At 37.5% G+C, this 19,969-nt stretch overlaps 1 protein-coding gene across 1 annotated transcript in view; it reads left to right on the top strand.

Annotated features, from left to right (window-relative positions):
- Positions 1-19,454, top strand: part of EGFL6 (EGF like domain multiple 6) — a 31,454-nt gene extending 12,000 nt beyond the window's left edge. The window contains exons 7-11 of the mRNA XM_071431151.1: positions 845-967; positions 7,593-7,919; positions 15,317-15,403; positions 16,786-17,051; positions 18,217-19,454. Coding sequence (XP_071287252.1) covers positions 845-967; positions 7,593-7,919; positions 15,317-15,403; positions 16,786-17,051; positions 18,217-18,312 — 899 coding nt within the window. The 3' untranslated portion in view covers positions 18,313-19,454. The remainder of the gene's footprint in view (positions 1-844; positions 968-7,592; positions 7,920-15,316; positions 15,404-16,785; positions 17,052-18,216) is intronic.
- The last annotated feature ends 515 nt before the right edge of the window (positions 19,455-19,969 follow it).

The following is a 19,969-nucleotide window of genomic DNA, read 5'->3' as shown; positions in this document are numbered from 1 at the left end:
TATTTTCTTTTCTCATACAATATGTGTGCACAGGAGAAAAATTGGAATGTTTCCTCAGTAGTGAGGATTTTATTTGCAAACCTAAATCTCACTTTCAGACACACCAGACTTTTGAGTCAGTCTTCCTGCTACTTGTTTGTTTGCTGACTTACATTATGAGAGGACCTGTCAGCTGCTAAAAATGATGCAATCTGGATAAAATGTGAGTGGTACAAACATTCGTGCACCAACATGACTCCCTCATGTGAGATAAATCAGAAACATCTTTGTAATGGAGCAAAATCAAATACTCTTGGTGCCTGTACATATTGCTGTGAGTTAAATGTAGTTTTTCTACTGAATTTTCCTTATTATAAATTTTTTGCATGCAGCATCATATATATGCTGGAATGTGAGAGGTAGTTTAAAGATCTTGACATCTTGGCATGGTCAGGGTTACTTTCCATTGCATTCTTTCTACAGTGAATGAAAGAATGAGAATGTTTTGGGGAGCTCTCTTTTAAATGTTGTCACCCATTCTCTTGGTGCTTTATGCATTTTGTTAATAGAAGAGTGTGTGCAACCTGCAGTTTGAATCCTGTCCTCAGTCAGAAAATCACTGCATTCACCTTGTCTTTACTGGGATCGATGATTTCCATGGATGCATACACCAGCATCTGTGTGTGTGGAGCTGACACCAAGGATTCTGTCCTAGTGTGGATCCTTCTGCCTCTGGTGGTCTCTGCACTGGCTTGGTCTAACATCAGTGCTCACAGTACCTGGATGAGATGGGGGGCACAAACAGGCTATCAGGAGCCTTGGGGTTCAACACAGTTTTCACTGAGGCATTTATGTCTTCCCCCAGATGTGAATGAATGTGTGACAAATACACACAGGTGCAACCTCCATGCAGAGTGCCTCAACACTCAAGGATCCTTCCAGTGCAAATGCAAACAGGGCTACCGAGGAAGTGGATTTGATTGTGCTGGTGAGTACCACTGGATGGCAGGAATAGAGCTGTATTGTTTTTCTCCAATAATTGATCATTACAAGGCATGTTCTGAGAAAAGTCATGCTGAATAGTGCTGCATTACCAGCAAAGCAAGACCTCTCCACAAAATAATATATTAACTGCATGACTCATAGCATAGTCAATACAAATATCCCTTGCTCAAATTAATTTTTCATGTAAATCTTCAAGTCTCATCTCTAGGAATTGCAAGTAGAACAGAGAAATGAATTTGTCTTGAAGAAACAGAGAAAATAGTTTAAAAAAATCTACTGTGATTTCTCTATTAATTCCCAAGGTTAGCTCCTTGGAGGGATGTGCAGTCTCTCCCAGAATGCTAACTTAACAAAAAAAGAGAAAAGGGAGAAAAGCTATGATTTCTCTGTTAAATTGTTTTCACTTTGTTTGTCTATTGAATATGGGAAACATCCTATAAAGATGTCTTTCCCCACTTTAACTGAATATGTCCCTTCAAGAAGAAAGAAAGGCTGTCCTTGTCTTTATATTTAAAATGAACCTTTTAATTCATACCTTTATTAATCCTGGCAGATATTTCTCCTGCAACATCATTAAAGATGTTTTCCTCAAGAGGACACTTGACCTCTGCTCAAACATTTAAAAAGTTTTTGTCTGTAGCAGATGAAGTCTACATAATATATAAATCTTTTCAAGTAATGCTTGATCAGATATGTCTTATGATTATACCTCATGGTCACAGATGTTCTCTGAGTCCCTCTCTTGTTCATGTTCCTACTCCCGTTATGGTAGCAATTGAAACTTACAATACACATTGATAAATTAATATTTTCACAGAATATTTTGAATTGCAAGGGATCCACGAGTCCAACTCCTGGCCCTGCACAGGAGAGCAGCATTTTGAACTGAAAGTTCAAAGTTTGAAACTGAAAGTTTCAACTTTCAGTATAGAAATGTTGACTTTTGACATGCAAAAATACTCAAAAATCTGACCGTTACTGAACGGTTTGCTATGGATATATATTATGACAACAGAGCTGTTTAGAGCATTCTTCTACTCAAATTCAATTTACGAGCCAGGTTCCTTGCTAGACCACATCTCTTGTGATATGTCACTGCAGCTCACTGAAATGATGCATTTGACTAGATATCAAAGCAAACTGACATGACACATCTTGGTATGGTTTTGTTAAAACAAAATGTATCACAGGTGAAATGTTAAACAAATACATCTCTGAGACAAATAGTCTGTTGGTTTTGGGTTTTGTTTTTTTTTTCATTTACTTGCCTTTTTCCTTTTAATGAGAAGGTATAATTCCAGGGAAATGTTCTTTTTGACTAATTCTATGTATAAAATATTTTTCGTCAAGCAGAAACAATTCAACAAGAATGATTGCTCAAATATAAATAACAAACATTTTTTCACTTATGGGGAGAATTTTTTTGAGGGCTAGCCCTGTAAAAAATCAGTTCTGAATTCAGATGATTCCTATCTCCTCACAGGTGTTTTTCTTACATAGTTTGCCCTCTGCCTACTTCCTCCTGTCATATTTCCAATTATCAAAATCCATTTGTTGTTTAGCAGAGGAAGGATCCATGATTCATAAAGTGAATTGAACATACTAAATGGAAAAGAGATTTATTACAAGACAGGATAGAAGAATAACATACACTAATGAGAGCAATCAGAGCTACAGGCAGGTCAAAAGTTGAGGGTCCAGCTAGAAATTGGTAAACAACAATAGAGGAAAATTAAAAGACAATCAGTGGTAGGTGAACCCTGAAATGGAGAGATGCTAAATAGAGACTGGTTTCTCTGGTGGTAATTCTCCCACATATACCTTCTCTTTTAAAGGGAAGTGGAGGAGATTCTTTTAGCTCTGAATGTTTCAATAGTTGACTTTTACTGCAGGAACATCTGACCAGTGTAACTCATGGGGGCAGGACGTGTCTTGCTACTCGGGAAAATGCTTTTTTCAAACTGTGACACAAACAATTGGATGTACCAGCCAACAGTGAAACACTAAGTGTTCTCCATGCCATATGGCAATTGTAGAAAAGCTTTGCCTTCACTGCAGCCAAAAGAAGATTTGCTATGGGGTTTGATGGAATGAGGACACCATCTTGGGCATTTAGGAGCTGAAGGCTGTGGCTTCACACTTCTTTTGGTGACAATGGCTACAATTCCTGTGGCCCATTCCAGTTCCCAGCAGGGCTTGTGCTGCAGCTGAACAAAAACCCCTTAAATAAGCCTCCAATACTCCACATAATTATTCCTACAGAGATGGAATCCTGTTTTCACAGGGAAGCATTAGTTCTTAACAGCAATTGTCTCTAGTATAAAAAAAATGGCTATTTTAATATATAACTTAATTTTTGGATTATGAAAGGAGAGCAATTAAGCCCATTGGTTATAATGAAATTCCTGTGGCTATATCTCATGCTATCAAATAACCTAATAAGTGACATAATATATAATTCACCTTTTCAAAGAAGGTGTTGGAAATTCTTTCATTCAATTTGTATGTCAATACACTGACTTGGAGAAAGCTGCTGAAACATGAGGCTGCAAACACTGCTGCTGGTATGGATATGACCTGTGATTATTAAGGCACCCTTTTGCCATTTAACACTCCTATATCTATGAAACATTGGAGACTATTTCTGAACTGTCTGTAGCACACATTTGAGAATCCATAGAGATGGATCAATTTGAACAATCCCTAAAAGTGTCCTTGTAATTTCCACATCTGGCCCCTATCTTGTTGCAATCTGTTGCTGTTCTCAGGTTCATGTGTTTCCTGATTTCCTATTGTGCATTGAAAACCCACATTTCCCCTGCCACATGCTTTTATGTGTATTTCAGCTTTTCTTTAAGAATAGAGTCTCACAAGGTTCCATAAGCAATTAAGATTCCTGGGGGAAAAAAATAGCCTACTTTTGATTCACTGTTTTTGGTCCAACAAAATAACAGGAAAAAGGATTACTATCTTAAAGTCTACAGGTATCACTCTAATGAGCTCAACAACGACACTCCTGTTATTGCTCAGCTAGAGGCAGAGGTTACTTTTCTTCATTATGCTTTGCTGGGTATCTAAGTATCAATAAAAATTCATGTTGGCTCTCTCTCTGCCTCTTGTATTACTCATTCATTTTTTGCTGATAGGGTAATCCTTAGACCCTATATATAACTTTTCTTTCTTATTAACTTGCCAATCCTGAGAAAGGTTGGTTTGACATAATAAAGTTTCAAAGCTTCTATGATTGCCATGTCGCTGGTGATATTCTTAAAATTTAATTCAGTCTGGAGTCAAATACTGCTGTCACTCTTCAGTGAGTAACACTTAGGCTTTTGTTACCACACATTTCCTAGTAGATGCCCTGCTGGCTGGTGTAGTCATGTATGAAGCACAGTCCAGTGTAACAAACTTGCCTTGACTTCTCAAAGTATCCTTCCCTAAATAAGACAGTAAAAATTTTAGAAATTAAAAATAGGGTAGCATCACATATTGGTAGATAATGTTCCATGGTGCTTAGAAGAAAATAATAGCCCAGAATCTTTTAACCTATCTGTGAAAGCTTTCAGACATGCTTAAGAATATCTAAAAGAAGTTGATAATTTTTAGAATGATTTAAGGAAGTATATCACACTGATCTAATCTTTACTCACATCTACAGACTCCACCTACACGTGGTAGATTGTTGTCTGTCTCCCTCAACACTTCTTCAACTCCTATATAGAGAAGCTATAAAGGGAGCTATGAAGGGATTTGTAAGCCAGTCTCCCAGGTTTGTCTCTCACCAGGTTTTTGAATGCTCTGTGATGTGTGAGGGTGGAAGCAGGGGGGTGCCTGCTGGAGTGCAGAGCAAGCTGTCTCCTACTGCATCCCCTGGATGATCAGGGCCAGCAGCAGCTGCAGTCACAGGGTGTGTGGAAGGAAAACAGACCCTTGTCTGTCCCTCTCCTCCATCATCCCCTGAGTACTTCCCTTTACACAATGCAGCACAGAGTCAATGTGTTGGCATATACTCTTTATGTAATTTTTTTCAACTCAACTTTCACAACTTTGTCATTAGACATCCTACACCAATCCATTTCTGCAGGTTTATAATTTTGTATAATTTCTGTGAGTTTTTCTGATGACAGAAAAGTTTTACTTTTAGCACTTGGGCCACTGTTTCCCTTTGTTTTTTCTACTTCTTGCCTTAATTCTCTCTAATTCAAAGTAAGAAAGTACCTTTGAAAATGAGATCTTTTCAAATTAGGACAATAAACAGAAACTGCCTGTTTCCTGATCAAAGGTAGATGAGGAAGAGCTGAACTGAGGTGGAATGCTCAAAATTCTCTGCAGTCACATAGACAGATAAGTACACAAATATTTGTGACCAACATGCCTGCATTTATCTACATATTTTGAGGCAAAGGGTCCTGAAAAATCACTGCCTCAGGTGGAGCACCCCAGAGCACCAGAGAAGGTGAGCTGCTCATTCAGAGAGCCATGGATTCAAAAGAACAGACTGAGTTTAAGGTGGTGTATCCTTACCTTGCATTAGTCCTCCTGCAATTTAAGGCTAGGTATAAAAAGCCTTAAATCTACACCTCTGGCTACTGTAAAGATAAATGCAAGTTGGAAGGAGACTAGTGCTATGTCCTAAGATATGCTTAGTGTCTAGAGCCTCTGTCTCCACAAGCATGGAGATTTTCATAGTGCAGCAGCAAATTGGAGTCTGCAGGCACATGGGAATTTATACCTTTTCATCCCACTATTTTGTCACTCCTGTCAGTTGATTTTCCACTCTGCTAAATTTTGCACACACAAGCAGATTGGTTTTCTGACACCACAGAGGTTATTATGTTGAACTGTAAGAATTTTCCATTTCATGAGGAAAACTTCAAAGCAGAAACTAAAAGCAGATGTTCAGGTTTGCTGAGCAGTCAATCCTGTAGCCTTGAAAATCCCCATAGCCTCTCTGTTAAAAGTTTCTTGTTACTGATAGTCAAGAGGAAATTTGTTTGGAATTAAGCTTTCCTGTTAATTTTTATTGCTGAATTCTGAGTTCAGACCTAGGGAACCTTACATCCTTCATGACATCATCCTCCAGAGGATACTTAGTGGAGTATTAGTAAAGAGCTTATTTCCAAGTATTTGACAAGCAAGCCTATAAGTTTTATCCAAAGAAAGGAAGAACAAATCCTCAGGTTTGACTTTCATTTTATTGGCATCTGTTTACTCCAACAGCAATCTCAAAAACACCTAAATGCTACAGTGAGCACACCAAGAGTCTGATTATTTCCTGACATACCAAATAGCATGTAGCTGCACTTGCCATAAATAAAATGTGACAAATTCACAGTGATAGGATTGTATTTTCCAGAAGTTAATATAAATCCAGGGAACTTTCCTCTTTTCATACCAAATTGCAGTTCTATTTTATTTATTGGTGTTTTTCTTCTGCTGTGTCTCCATGAAAAGAGGCACAGAAAAATAGTACTACTCAAGGTTCCAAGTCCAGTCCCTCTGTCTCAAAGAATTACTGTAAAATTTTCATAAATACAAAGTGAGGAGCAAAATAGGAACATATTCTTGACCTGATAATATAATCATTAGGCAGAAGCAGAGGGAAATAAAAATAGCTTTCTTCCACCATCATCTTTAATCCTAAGAGACTGTAGGCACTGCAGCATCAATACTGATTGAGAATCAAAGATGGGAAGCAGTATATGAGGTTATTCTGATCTGCTGATGAAAACAGTTTCTCTTTATGAAAGAGCTTTTTTACAGCACACTGGAACTGCTCAGCTTTCATTGTTTTCTAGGTAGTTCACATTAGAGACTCAAACCCTCAGTCATTTATGACACGGTTGTGCACAACATTTGATAGTAGTATCCGAAAGTGTAATTCCAGAACAATTAAAATAACACCACTTTATCCAAAACTGTAAGATACAGTATTTCATGTCCAAGAGGACTCATAAAATGGTAAATGTCACATTTACGTTCTAGTCCATCTTGGGATTGCAATATGGTAACAATTTGGCATTTTTGTATTCTTCTCTGAATTTTGGTGTTTAACCCTTACAATTAAATAAGAGCAAAAAGAAATATGATGGAGGAGCTTGATGTATGTCTTCTCAAAATATCCTCCATTTCAGTAGCTTTTTGCCTGTCATGGAAGGAAAATTAGACCAGAAAAGTTCACAAAAGACAGCTAAGAGAAATGCTCATTATTATTAGGCTGCTGTTTTTGTGGAGGGGATCCCATCTCCATGGACAATTTTAGTCCAAAAATTGAAGAAGGATTTCTGGAGTTTTTTTTTTGCCTGAGCTCCAGTGTAAAAATAATTTGAGTAAGGGGCTCTATGGCCTGTGTTACACAGTAGTCCAAAGAGATCATTACTGAGGGTTGCTTTGGTCTTTTCACTGTAACTCAGAGCTGTCAGTAGTGCAGAGCTGAGCATGTGCATGTGTGTTCAGTTCTGTGCAGAACTGAACTTACATCTCATAGTAGAGAATCTAATTCTGAGGCTCTCTGGAACTTGTAAAGGACACCACAGTCCCATTTAAAAACGTTGTCATTGCTGGATGATTCCTTAGATTAATATTTTCTATTTTCTTCTTGGTTCTAGTTATCCCTGAAAAGTCAGTGAAGGAAATTGCAAGAAGCCCTGGAACAGCCAAGGACACAATTAAGAAACTTCTTGCACAAAAAAGCAGTGTGAAAAAGCATAAAACAATCAAGAATGCAATCCCAGAAGCAGCTGTGACCCCACCTTCTCAGATCCACTTGCAGTTGCTGGACTATGAAGGTGGTATTGATCTTGGTGGGAGCTACAGCGAGGAAGAGAAAGAAACTGCAGCTGCTGCAGAAGAGGAGGCTGAAGAGTCAGATGAAGAGGAGGAGGAAGATTTTGAAAATCAAATTGATGAGCGAAGCCTTAGAGGGGATGTCTTTTGTAAGTTTGTTTGTTTTTTAAAATGTCTGACTTCAATGTAAATATGTCTAAACACTAAAAAATCATCACAAAACCTGACAGACACTTTATCAGAATTTACTTGTAGAAAATGAATCATAGAATCATAGGATGGTTAGGTTCTAGTTAATGCTTTTGAAAATACATTTGAAGACTGAAAAACACAGCAAACAATTGTACAGCATATTGGAACTAGATGATCTTTAAGGTCCCTTCCAACCCAAGCAATTCTATTATTATAACTGGTTTTTGGTACAGTTGTCTCAGTCAAACATTCTTCAAGGTAGTGGCAAAAATAATTACAATGAAGAACACACACTGTCAGTATTTAATTCATTACATTTTTCTCTTTCCAAAGTATAGCAAAATAATAAAAACGATCCCACAGCAATTAAAATTATGATAATAAAATGAGAAAATTAAATTAACATTCAGTTTATTGCTATTTAACCTGGAAGGAGAGATAAGTATATATTTTTTAAAGGAAGAATAATTTTAAAGTCTTCTGGAAAAAATGGTCTGTAATATTGTAATTCTGTAAGACAGCCAGGAAAAAATGTAATTATTCACTTAATACAGTGGAGAATACAAGCTTCCTTGCCAAAGGCATTCTCCTAAAATTGCCTTCTTTTTTTTGTTTTCAGTGGAAATTGGCCTGTTTCAGTTTAAGTTAAGGATATAGACTAATATTGCTTCCTCAAATTATGCTAGAGAGCTGATAAACACAAGAAAATCAGGACTTTGCTCACCAATCTCCTCCCTTCCTACAAATATTAACAGTGAGTGCTAATGGCATTTTTCAAGTTTGCTGAAGATACCAAGATGGGGAGAATGACCCATTAATTGAAGGGCAGCACTGCTATTAAAGGTGTCTGGCTGTAGAGGTAGACTGACAGGAACAATATAAATCCAACAAAAGCAGATGGAAAGGGAGAGAAAAGCCTCATGCAACATTATGGATTTGGGATGACTGCTTAGGAAGATGCTTTGCAGTAAAAGGCAAGTTTTGCACTTCCCATTACAAGACAAACTGGACGGATGGATGGATGGATGGATGGATGGATGGATGGATGGATGGATGGATGGATGGATGGGTGGATGGGTGGATGGGTGGATGGGTGGATGGGTGGATGGGTGGATGGGTGGATGGATGGATGGATGGATGGATGGATGGATGGATGGATGGATGGGTGGGTGGATGGAACTCAGACATGTCAATGGTATCTTTTTTGGCCTGCTTGGACAGGTCAGGAAGGAGTGCCAGGAACACTGCCCCTAGGCTAGGGTCACCCTGGGTTTTGGTTAGAAGGACAAAGGGCTCTGCTCTCTCTGCCTGGTGATGCAAGGAGAACTTGGTCCCCTGTACCAAGCTATGGGACCTGATGCAATTGTGAAGGGGGGATTATTCAGCCTTCCAGCTGAGTACTCTATGCTACTAGCTGGAATGCACTAATTTTCCAGATTTCAATTTGAGTGAGGCCACACAGGAAAAGTCCTCTGTCTATAGGAAAATCCAAATTATATATTGTTGTTGTGATGATTGGTGAGATTTTTTTTCAAGGACCTTCCCAACCAAACCAAGACATTTGAACACTATATACCTGGGCTAGGCAGAGAGGCAAAGTCTACTTGTTTCTACAAAAATTACCACTACAGCTGACAGCAGTAACAATGAATATTACTGCTTAAAAATATTAAAGCACTGTGGTTTATCTGTATTTTTGCCTATACTGCCTTTGTTCCAGTCACGTCTAGCCTGGCCAGAATTTTGCCTTATAGATCTCAGAGATTAATATGTTGAATTTGTTAGAGAGATTTTATTTTGCTCAGGGATTCTGGCAGAAAGTTGGTGTGCTGCTTCATGCAGAGATAGCAGCATGCCCAAGATGTAGTTTCATTAAGTTTGTGAACTCTGTATTATCTGTGGCTTTCTTGTTTGACACCAGCTGTGATTCAAGGACTTAAAGCATTGTGCCATTTTCATTTAAGGCTACATTGCTGAAGTGTGTTTTCCTTCCTTTTAAATTTCCATGTGCTGTACTTCATCCTTGTTATCATAAAAATTCAGTCATGATTCAGGCGCTTAATTGCTTTAATATTTGGCTTTAAAAACACTTTCAATTTTAATGATATTGAGTGATCCTTCAGAGAACATCATTAGCTCAAATTTACAGCTTATAAATTTGTACATTTTTTCCTTTCTTTGCTGATGTCTATTCAGCAGATTCCTTCACTACAACATTAAATTCCTCCATATAATCCCCTCAAGTATTCACATAGCATCTGCCTTTTGCATTATTAATATTGGTATTGTTTGTCTTCCAGGAAGAGTAGTTAATTAGGAAAAAATAGAAAAGTCTCTTTAAATTGATGTATTATTTTATCATAGTAACTGTACTACATGATATGTACATAGGGAGCCATAGAAAAATATTGTAGGAAAAAAGGGAAATATATCAACATGGAAATTATTAAAATAGCCCCAACTACCAAAATACTGAACCTTCGTGAGAATTGGTATTTACCAATTTTTTTTTTAAAAACCCACACAATAGTTAAAGACAGCAAAGTGAAGCCCACAACATGTAAGAAATGTCAAAATTAAGGTCATCAATGAAAAGTTAGATTTTTTTCTTATATTTTTGTATCTTATGATACAGTTTGAAATTACTTCAAATTACTATTTTCTATGGGATTCTTGCCTTGTCCAGTGTGAAGGAAGGATCTGTCCTCTTGTGAAAGGTGCAGTCTCATAAATAAGAGTATTTATTTATTGATAGATTAATTATTTATTGATGTGAATATTCATCATTAATTATGTATTCATTATTATCAAAATTAATCATAAAAATGAGAGTAAACATAGTGTTGGAAAGCTCTTTATTACATGAGAAGTGCCCTTTCTGCATATGGGAGATAACACAGAGAGCTGGGCCAAAGTACTTGGTTATATAAGCAAGGATTGCAGAGATGCTACACTCAAGCTCCACCGAAATAATTAAGCACAACCTTAATTCTGACAGTTTCTAACATTTTATTGCTTTTTGGCTGTCATTGGTAATTCAGAATGATATTGCCAACTGCAACTAAATTCTAGATTCTGTACTTCATCAGTTTATGAAATTCACATCATGCTTAGAGCTCCTGTAGTATCATGTAGCCATTTTATTATACAGAGACACTTCCTTTGGTAGCATCAAGAAAGATAAAGAGGGATTAGTATTTGGCAATACTAAAAGTGGACTCTTTCCCTTATGGCTTCACAGCTCTTGATGCTGAACAAGAGAATTCCCTCAGTTAATCATGATGTTTGCTCTCATTCTTTTCTGGTAATTACACCACTCTGTGAGCTATTAATGCTCAGACCACAGCTTAGTTCATAGCTATACATGTCAGATTTCTGGCAAATGTAATTCTTTCAGAGCAGGATGTGGTAGCAGAGAAATGGGATATTCCTGTGAGTCCAACCTAGTGGTATACCATATATATAGGAAGCTCATCTTAAATTTACTACGTCTTTTATTCTGCTTGATTTTTTTTCACAGTGCTCACTCTGTCTTTCTGGTTTTTGATGTTTTTAATGGGTTTGATGACATCAGTGGTTAAGAACATGTGGCACCATGATATGAAGGGGTTTGTATGTAGAGATTACATATCAGCTGTTGCTGCATATAAGTTGATGGGAGGGCATCTGCAGTACAGAAGGAAGGATGGACTCTGCTGTGCCTAGAGTGGGACATATGTGTGCTTTTGTTAGTGAGATCTTGTTCTTAGGGACCATGAGAGGAGACCTGCCTTTCTACAAGACCACTTGATAGCAGAAGAGCTAAAAAGACTAATTATGACTCCTGCCTATTACTTATGAGGGAGTAAACTTTGGATCCTGGCTGTGCATGAGGATGATCTGATTAAAATATAGGCACTTTCCAAGCAGTAAGGTTTATTTGAAACCTTTCTGTAAGCTGAAGCTTGCAGTTTCTCATAATATGCAGCTGATATCTTTCAGCGAGTGCAAACCTGACTGTAATGCCTGACTGAAAACAAAAATAGATTTGGAAACAAAACTGGACTCTTTTTCTGTCCATAACAGTTCTTCACTTCATAGCACATGGCTACACCTGCACATATCTCTCTCAAGTGAATTCAAGTGTAATTCAATAACTTAACAAATAAATCATTCTGGCAGCTGTTGTCTTCTGTTAAATCATTCTTTCCAGAACTGATCATATTTTAATAGCTGTCTTCATTTTGGCAAAGGTTTTCACAGCCTAAGCCTCTTTCACCAAGTACAAGGCCAAGTTTATGGCTTGAGAGTAAACTTAACACCAATCTGGATGTGCCTACTCCTAAATGTGTATATGTAAACAAAAATTAATTTGGAGAAATATGTATATTAATCCTTGCCTAAGTATGAATATTATCCAGGTGATCTAAGCAATGGACTGGGTTAGGGGGAAGCTGCAAGGACAACAAGAGACGACATGCTCCTGGCAATTCATCAGAAACTCATGAGATTGCATGAATCTTCTCCAATTCAGCACTTCTGGAAGTGCCTCTGGGCCCCTTTGTTAGTGTGTGTTGTCACAGGTGTACACAGAGCAATTTTTGTCAGTTTTGGAGAAGAAGAAAGGTTAAGTGGATTGTCACTATAGGACACAAAAGAACACAAGCTCACCACCATTCTCAAGGTGAAGGAAAAAAGGGAAGTTTATTTTCTGACCCTAACATTTATAGTTTTCTAAAAGTGACAGCGGATTGGAGGGTGACAGTGACACCTCTCCAATGACACTGGTCAAACTAACAGTCTATCAACTCTTTCTTCCTCTATAAAGGAATGCAAAACAATGAGTTATTTACAGAAAGTGTGTGAGAAAGTTCACTACAAGAATGTCAACATCACAAGGCTTAGAAAATCTTAAAAAACCAGAGTGACAGTGGATGGCATAGCCTTTATGGTGCTAGGACGCTCTGGATTGCAGTTGCTTCTGAGTATATTCTTAAAACTGAGTATGTGTGAGCATATTGGAGTATTTAAATGGAAAGCCCTAGCTCAGTCAAACTCATGGGAAACAAACTCTGAACAAATGTGCATCCATGTGAAAATAATGACTTTTAAAATTTTTGGCATATGCATATGTGATGCAATGCTGAGTAGAGAAAAGTAATTTTCATAGCTTTTCTTAGCACAGCTGCCCTCAGGATGGGGCTGAAAAGTGAACTTCAGTTGTTTCAGGCTAATACATTCTGTAAGCAGTAATCCAAAGGCTTCTCCCTCACTCCTCTAAAATAACACTTTCAAACTCCTCCTGTTTTCATAGGTGGTCATGAATATATCACAGGTATCACCTGCTTATGTGTTTGCAAATGATAGAATACCAGTGAAAGCAGATACTTCCCTTATTTTGTGTGATTAGTTACTTACACAGGGTATGCATAAAGAAGTTGAGACTCATGATTGTTTTTTTTAGTGAGTACACTTATCTATTAATCACTTAAAATAAAACAAACATAATAATAGAATTTTATAAGACTTATAATACTCTAGAGATTACTTGGCATAAACAAGAATATGGAATCTTCTATCTCACCAGACAGGAGAGCATTTCCCTTGGTCTCTGAGGCTGAGAAATAATGCTTCCTGAGTAACCACCTCTTTCAGGCCAGTGTCTAAGAGAACACCCCTAACATTCATTGGTGCTGCTTTACCAACTCTTCCAGTCAGCACCAGCTATCACTGCCCTGACTGCAGATATGTGGGCCTTTGATGCCCTAACTTCTACTAACTTTTACAGCTGTTGGCAAACTGCTGCCAAGTCACTGTCTCTGCTGTCTGCTAGAGTTCAGTTTCATTTGATCATTGTAGCAAGAAAGCAGATCAGGCTTCTGAGGAAAGATCACCATTTTATGACCTTGTGAATCTGTAATTCAGTGGAGCTGTAGCTCCAGTGCTTATGGGTTAGAAGGCTCAGTGCTGTGGAAAACAGCAATTTAAGCAATTTTTTTTAAATTCAGAGTATCTAATTGCTGTTAAGAATATGGGTTTGGTGGTGGAGTGGAAAATACATATATTGACTTATTTAAATAAATTATGTCAGCTGGTATAAAGGAATAAAGTTCCATTTTCTGTTCCTGTGATGACTCAGTACTTGACAAGTTGTTTTCCCTAGCTCCCAAGGTAAAAGAAGCAGCTGCCTTTGGCCCTCATCTGGCACAGAGGAAAATTCCAGTGTCGAGACCAGAGCAAGAAGGTGGCTTACTTTTATCATACAGTATTTATTTTCCTGTGTATTGTATCTATTTGTGACAACCTGTGTTAGCCAAGTCAGAACTAGTTTAAAAGCCTTTAATATAAACCAAAGATTTTGTGAACACATTAGAGACAGTATCTGGCCAAACTATGCTACCAGTTCCAACGTGTCCTTTTCCAAGCATATTTTACTGTTTATAACCCATGCATAGAAAGTTTCCCCGCATTAGAACTTGACTTTCAATTGAATTTCACTTGAATAATTTCATAGTCATGAAAAAATAAAGTAGCTCCTATTGTCTGTAAAATGAAAACATGTTGCATAGCACACAAACAATGTACACATGTGCTGGTTGACATTTTTTTCCAATTTAGAAAGCAGTAGTCTCAGAAACAATGGATTTAGACAACAAAGCTCTCTAAATGCCATGTACTGCATGTCTCTGTCTCACGATAAAATACATTAAAATAACAAGAAGGATGCTTCTTTCTGAGGAAATTCAGAGGCTGATGTATTACTCTTAATCTGATCTGTCATGCTTGCATTGCACAATGTCCCTTTGTGTGTGTGATGATTTTCATCTGCACAGTCATGAAGGCTGTGGTGTGCTCTGGCTGACACCCTTTTCACCCTTTTCTGAAGGTCAACTGATCTGGGCTATTCCCAGCTCCATGTAGTTGGATTATCAGGTGCTGATGTAAGGGATTCTTCTCATGGGAAGCCAGTTTCTCTCAAAGCATAGAACTGGAACTTGAGCTGATTGCAACTACAGCAGTATAACAAATGGAGAATGGAGAGCTCTAAAGCTGGCAGATCTCAATTCCTGATGCTCGAGTTCAACACTAACAGCTCCACCTATACTTGGGGATTTGCAGGCCATTGATAAACAGAAGTCACAGCATATAAACTCATGTGCAGGTGTGAGTAAAAAGACACTGAGCTAAAGAAATAATTACTACATAATGTTTTGATTTTTTGCAGTTGCATCTCGGTCAACACTATCTGAATTCAGATTATAATTTTAGAATGATCTGTACATTATTAACTGTATGAATAAAGAGCAAAATGTTTTAACAGTACTTAGGATATGCTCCTAAGTGCTGCTATTATCTCTGCCAATTTTTTTTTCAGTTGATTGCAGCTTCAGTCGAGGAGTTTGTGACTGGAAACAAGATGCTGATGATGACTTTGACTGGAATCCTGCTGATCGAGATAGAGGTATTCAGATATCTGCCATCTAGATAGGCTTTGATTTGATGGACTACCCCATCCAAAAAAAAAGGGGTGAGGGGAAACAGAATCCAGGATTTTTCTTTTCTATCAGTGGGTTATCTTTATAATAGAAGAAAAGAGGCAGAGGATGCTAGGAGTGGATATTGTTTCTTTGAAATGTCCAGTTGAAAATAGTAATCAGCAATATATTTCAACACAAATAAATCAAAATAGTAAGAAAATTATTGAGAAAAATTAATTAAGAAAAATTATTAGAACATTACTGTTCAGAATTGCAAACTACAAGGCAATACAAACCTTATTAACTACTTGTTGTGTCTCTCCAAGATTGGTAGGACATTTAATCACACATCTGTCATTTAGATGGATGTGGCAATGTAGTCACCCACATGGCTTAAATATCACTTGGATAACTGCTCAGAAATCTCAAACTCTGCAAGACAAACTCAGAATAAGCCAAGGGCAAGGGGCCTATTGAACAACCAATACATGAACAGGTAGCCATGGGAGCCTGCTGAAACCTGAGAAACAGCACCATGAGAGCAATGTGGGACTGCTGAGTGGGTGCACATAAAAAGGTGGGGCTGGATGAGTTTGTTTGAAAGGATCTCTCTTTCCCTGTGACACAGAAATGTTGCAGAAGTTGCTGCAGTAGTGACCAGTGGATCCTACAGATCCTGCAGGCTGCTTACAGTCACCACACACACATTCTCTTCCTCTTCTTTAAGAGTCTTTCCATGTTAAGTCTTTCTTCACTAAACCTTCCTCTCCTGCTCCACATAATTCCCTAAATCCCTTCTCTGTGCTGTCACTCCCAAGTAAACCTTACCCTGGCCTTATCCTGTCTCCCTGAACTTAACATATACCGATTGTGACTTTGTTTATGGCCCCAGATGTTTTATGCCTTTAAGACTTTGTGTGTGTTTGTCACTTCATTGGTCTTTCAGGACTTGGAAATAAGCTATCAGTTCCCTTGTGAATTTTTCATTAATGCAGAGGACAGTGGAGAGAATATTGAGCTAGCTCAAGTACTGAAATAATCTGACCACAGAGGCACAGCAGCATGTTTCAGACTTGCATTTGGAAAACAGATGGTTTTGCCTTCAGAAGATAGTGCAAGGAAGAATGACTGTAATTGCCAGTGAAATATGAACTCATCTCCTCTGTAAACTGATCTGACTTCCAAACCTACAAGTTTATTTCTTGCTAAGTACACTTCCTGCTGCTTTTCTCCAATGTGATTTTAAGTTATTCAAGTAAACTACTTTCAGCTTCCCCTTATTTTCTTAGCAAATGTATTCAAATTGCTAATAAATAACACTAGTGCGTTAAAGATAATTTTTTAAAAATTATTTTCTTTTTACAAGGTGATGGCTACTACATGGCAGTTCCAGCTTTTGTGGGGCACAAGAATGATATGGGGCGTTTAAATCTTCTCCTCACTGACCTCAGACCAAAAAGCAGCTACTGCCTGATTTTCAGTTATCGGCTTGCTGGTGAGAAAGTAGGAAAGCTTCGAGTGTTCCTGGCAAACAAAAAAACTGCTCCTGTCTGGGAAGAGAACAAAGGAAAAGATGAAAAGTGGAGAACTGGAAAAATAGAGATATTTCAGGGGGCTGAAACAACCAAAAGTGTAAGTATACCACAGTTTATTAGCCAATTACCATAACCAACATGCTGGTTTGATTTCCTAATTCTCAAGTGTTCCACTAACTGTTTTATAGGCATCAGCAACCAAAAGGCTTATCTGAAATAGGAAACAGGAGCCCACATTTTAGGGGGCATTAAAGTTATCACCTGATTGTAATTTCAGAACTGAATCACCCCAATTGGTTAGAATACTGATGCCAGTAATTCTGTCATTTTGTAAAAATACTGCATCACGTCATAAATTAACACAAGTAATCAAAATCTGCCCTTAATATCTCATGCAACAGAAGCCTACATGCATGCCTAGAAAAATGAAAATTTTTCATTTCATAGAATAGGTTGCTCTCAAACCACACTAAATCAGATCATTCTAGCAAAAGGAGACATCACGTATAATCAAAGGGGGGCCATCACCATAGGAGCAGGGAGTACCAACAGGGAACACTGTGCACTGATATATGCCAGAAACTGCCTCAATCAGGACTTCCTCCTCGAAATTCTGGGGCCTGCTTTGCATTTGTGTAATGGAACATTTTCAGTGCTGTGTAAAGGCTTCTACTGTATAATTGAATACAGGGAACATAAAGGAAATGCAAGCCCTTTTCAAGGTCCTTTGCACAGCTGGAATGATGTAGAAAAGCTTTTAAATAAATGAGAATCAGAATATAAAATAAAAAACCCAAACATTCTATTCATAAAAACAACCCTCCTCTTTATATATAGTACACATACTATACTCAATACATACAAGAGTGTGTAAATATATATAGACTATGCACACAAAACCTGAGGATCCAAATAGATCAAAAATGAGCAGTTGTAATATCTTGAATAAATGAAATGCATGAACATCACATGCTGTGATAAAACTACATTATTATAAGAGGATTTCACTCAATTTGCATTTTTTTACAATAAAAGTAAATAATCTTATTAAAATAATCCATCTGGCATTGTAAATCTGTGCAGTGGATTTTAATCTAGTTCAAATAATGTACAAAAGCTTTAAAAATGGCAAAGATTCAAGTAATTAAGTCCTGTGTTGTAATAAAATATTCTTCATTTATAGCATTATAACTAATTAGGAGTTGCTAAATGGTTGAATAAACTACATTTCCACTCTTAATAAATATCTTTTCTTATGACAGGTCACTTTTGAATCAGAACGTGGGAAGGGTAAAACTGGAGAAATTGGAGTGGACAATGTTATACTAATTTCTGGTCCATGCCCAGAAGATGCCTGATAATGGACATTGAAGTATATCAGATTTAATCCTATTTTTCACACTTTATTAGTAGTGTATTTTTTGTATTCTTTTTTAATTAAAAAAACAGAAACAAAACCAAAACAAACCTATCAATTTGTGCCTTGAATCTAATGCAACAATGCAAACAAAAAAACTGATGTGCAAGATGCAGATTACACTTTTTTGTGAGTTCTTCTAATTTTAATACATGCATTGAGTGTAATACTACTGTATTTTATAATTCAAGGTCAGGGTTTCTGAAGTATTATTTGTCAAGCTTTTTTACAATTCTACAAGCTTTTTTTTCTTCAAAATCTTCTTGAGGCTATTCATTACTCTTCTGTTTCATTTCATCTACTCCATAAGAACATAAAGCAGTGTTTAAGAGAATGTTACTGCTTCTGGTGACATAATTAACTTCTTAGTGGGTATGTTGTTCTAAAAATCAGTATGCCTCACCCTGTGTGCAGTAAGGCAATCACACACAGAGCCAGGGTGTTTGTTTATTTAAATACTTGTGCAAAGATGAGTGCTAGGTAAATCCACAAAGTCAGGACAACAAGCAGAAATGATGACCAATATTTATATGTTGTTAATCTTGATATATTCTACTTGTCTAGTATATATTCAGTGTTTAATACTCCACTATTGCTGACTTGTGCTGAGCTGGCTTCTTATCTTGGGCAGCCTGGTGGCCTTAAGTGTTTACTATTGTATTATTGCTGAGCCGTGCTGAGCTGGCTTTGTTTTCTTCTTATCTTGGATGTCCTGCAGTAGCACACCCTTCCTCCCAAATTTTGTTACCCCTCTGAGTCTGGATGAGTTTGTTTGAAAGGATCTCTCTTTCCCTGTGACACAGAAATGTTGCAGAAGTTGCTGCAGTAGTGACCAGTGGGTCCTACAGATCCTGCAGGCTGCTTACACCAGTTCCCAGTGATCTTTGAAGCATGTTGAGCCCCAAACTTTAAAAAAGTAATTCTATTGACAAATAATTTATATTAGGCTTGAGGTAAATATTCAATCTATTGAACAACTAGGAAGAAAGTGAAGACCTTCATTTCCGTTCTGAGCTAAGAAAGTTGTAAGTGGATTCATGTCTTCGAGATTTATTTTCATTACCAATAAAGTATGTAAAATACCTTGATTGTCATCAATGTCTTTGAGTCACACAAATCAGTGAAAAGAAATTATCCCTTTATAGTTTATAAGCATTTAATGTTCACCATTAACAGATGATGTTACCAATTGGCACAGAAATACAAGAGCAAAAAGAATGGCCCATTATTAATGTTGAAGAAGCTTCACATTATGTACTGAACAAAAGGCTCCTGCTGGATTGCAGGCCTACTTTACCCCATTAGAGGTGAGAAAGAATGATTTTCATTGTCCAGGAGACAGTATGACCTAGTGGCCACATACTAAGTCTCCTCTTACACAACTGAAAAACATAATCTTTGTTTGAGTTCCTTCATGACCCTTTAAACATCAACAAAAAGGATGGGGATTATCCACTATCCCCAGGAGCAGGAAGGTGAGCAGAACTTTCTCCCACAGAGCAGGAGCTGCCACCCACTGCCATGCTTGTCCATACTCACAAGTGCATGTCAATGGACACATACACATTTGACGGACCAGAATCCAGGTTACATTTTTT

Source organism: Agelaius tricolor, unplaced genomic scaffold, assembly GCF_023055355.1.
Source record: "Agelaius tricolor isolate 1412-34295 unplaced genomic scaffold, bAgeTri1.0.p SCAF_7, whole genome shotgun sequence".
NCBI lineage: Eukaryota > Metazoa > Chordata > Aves > Passeriformes > Icteridae > Agelaius > Agelaius tricolor.
The sequence above is the reverse complement of the archived record's forward strand: the minus strand, read 5'-3'. Positions and strand labels throughout refer to the sequence as shown.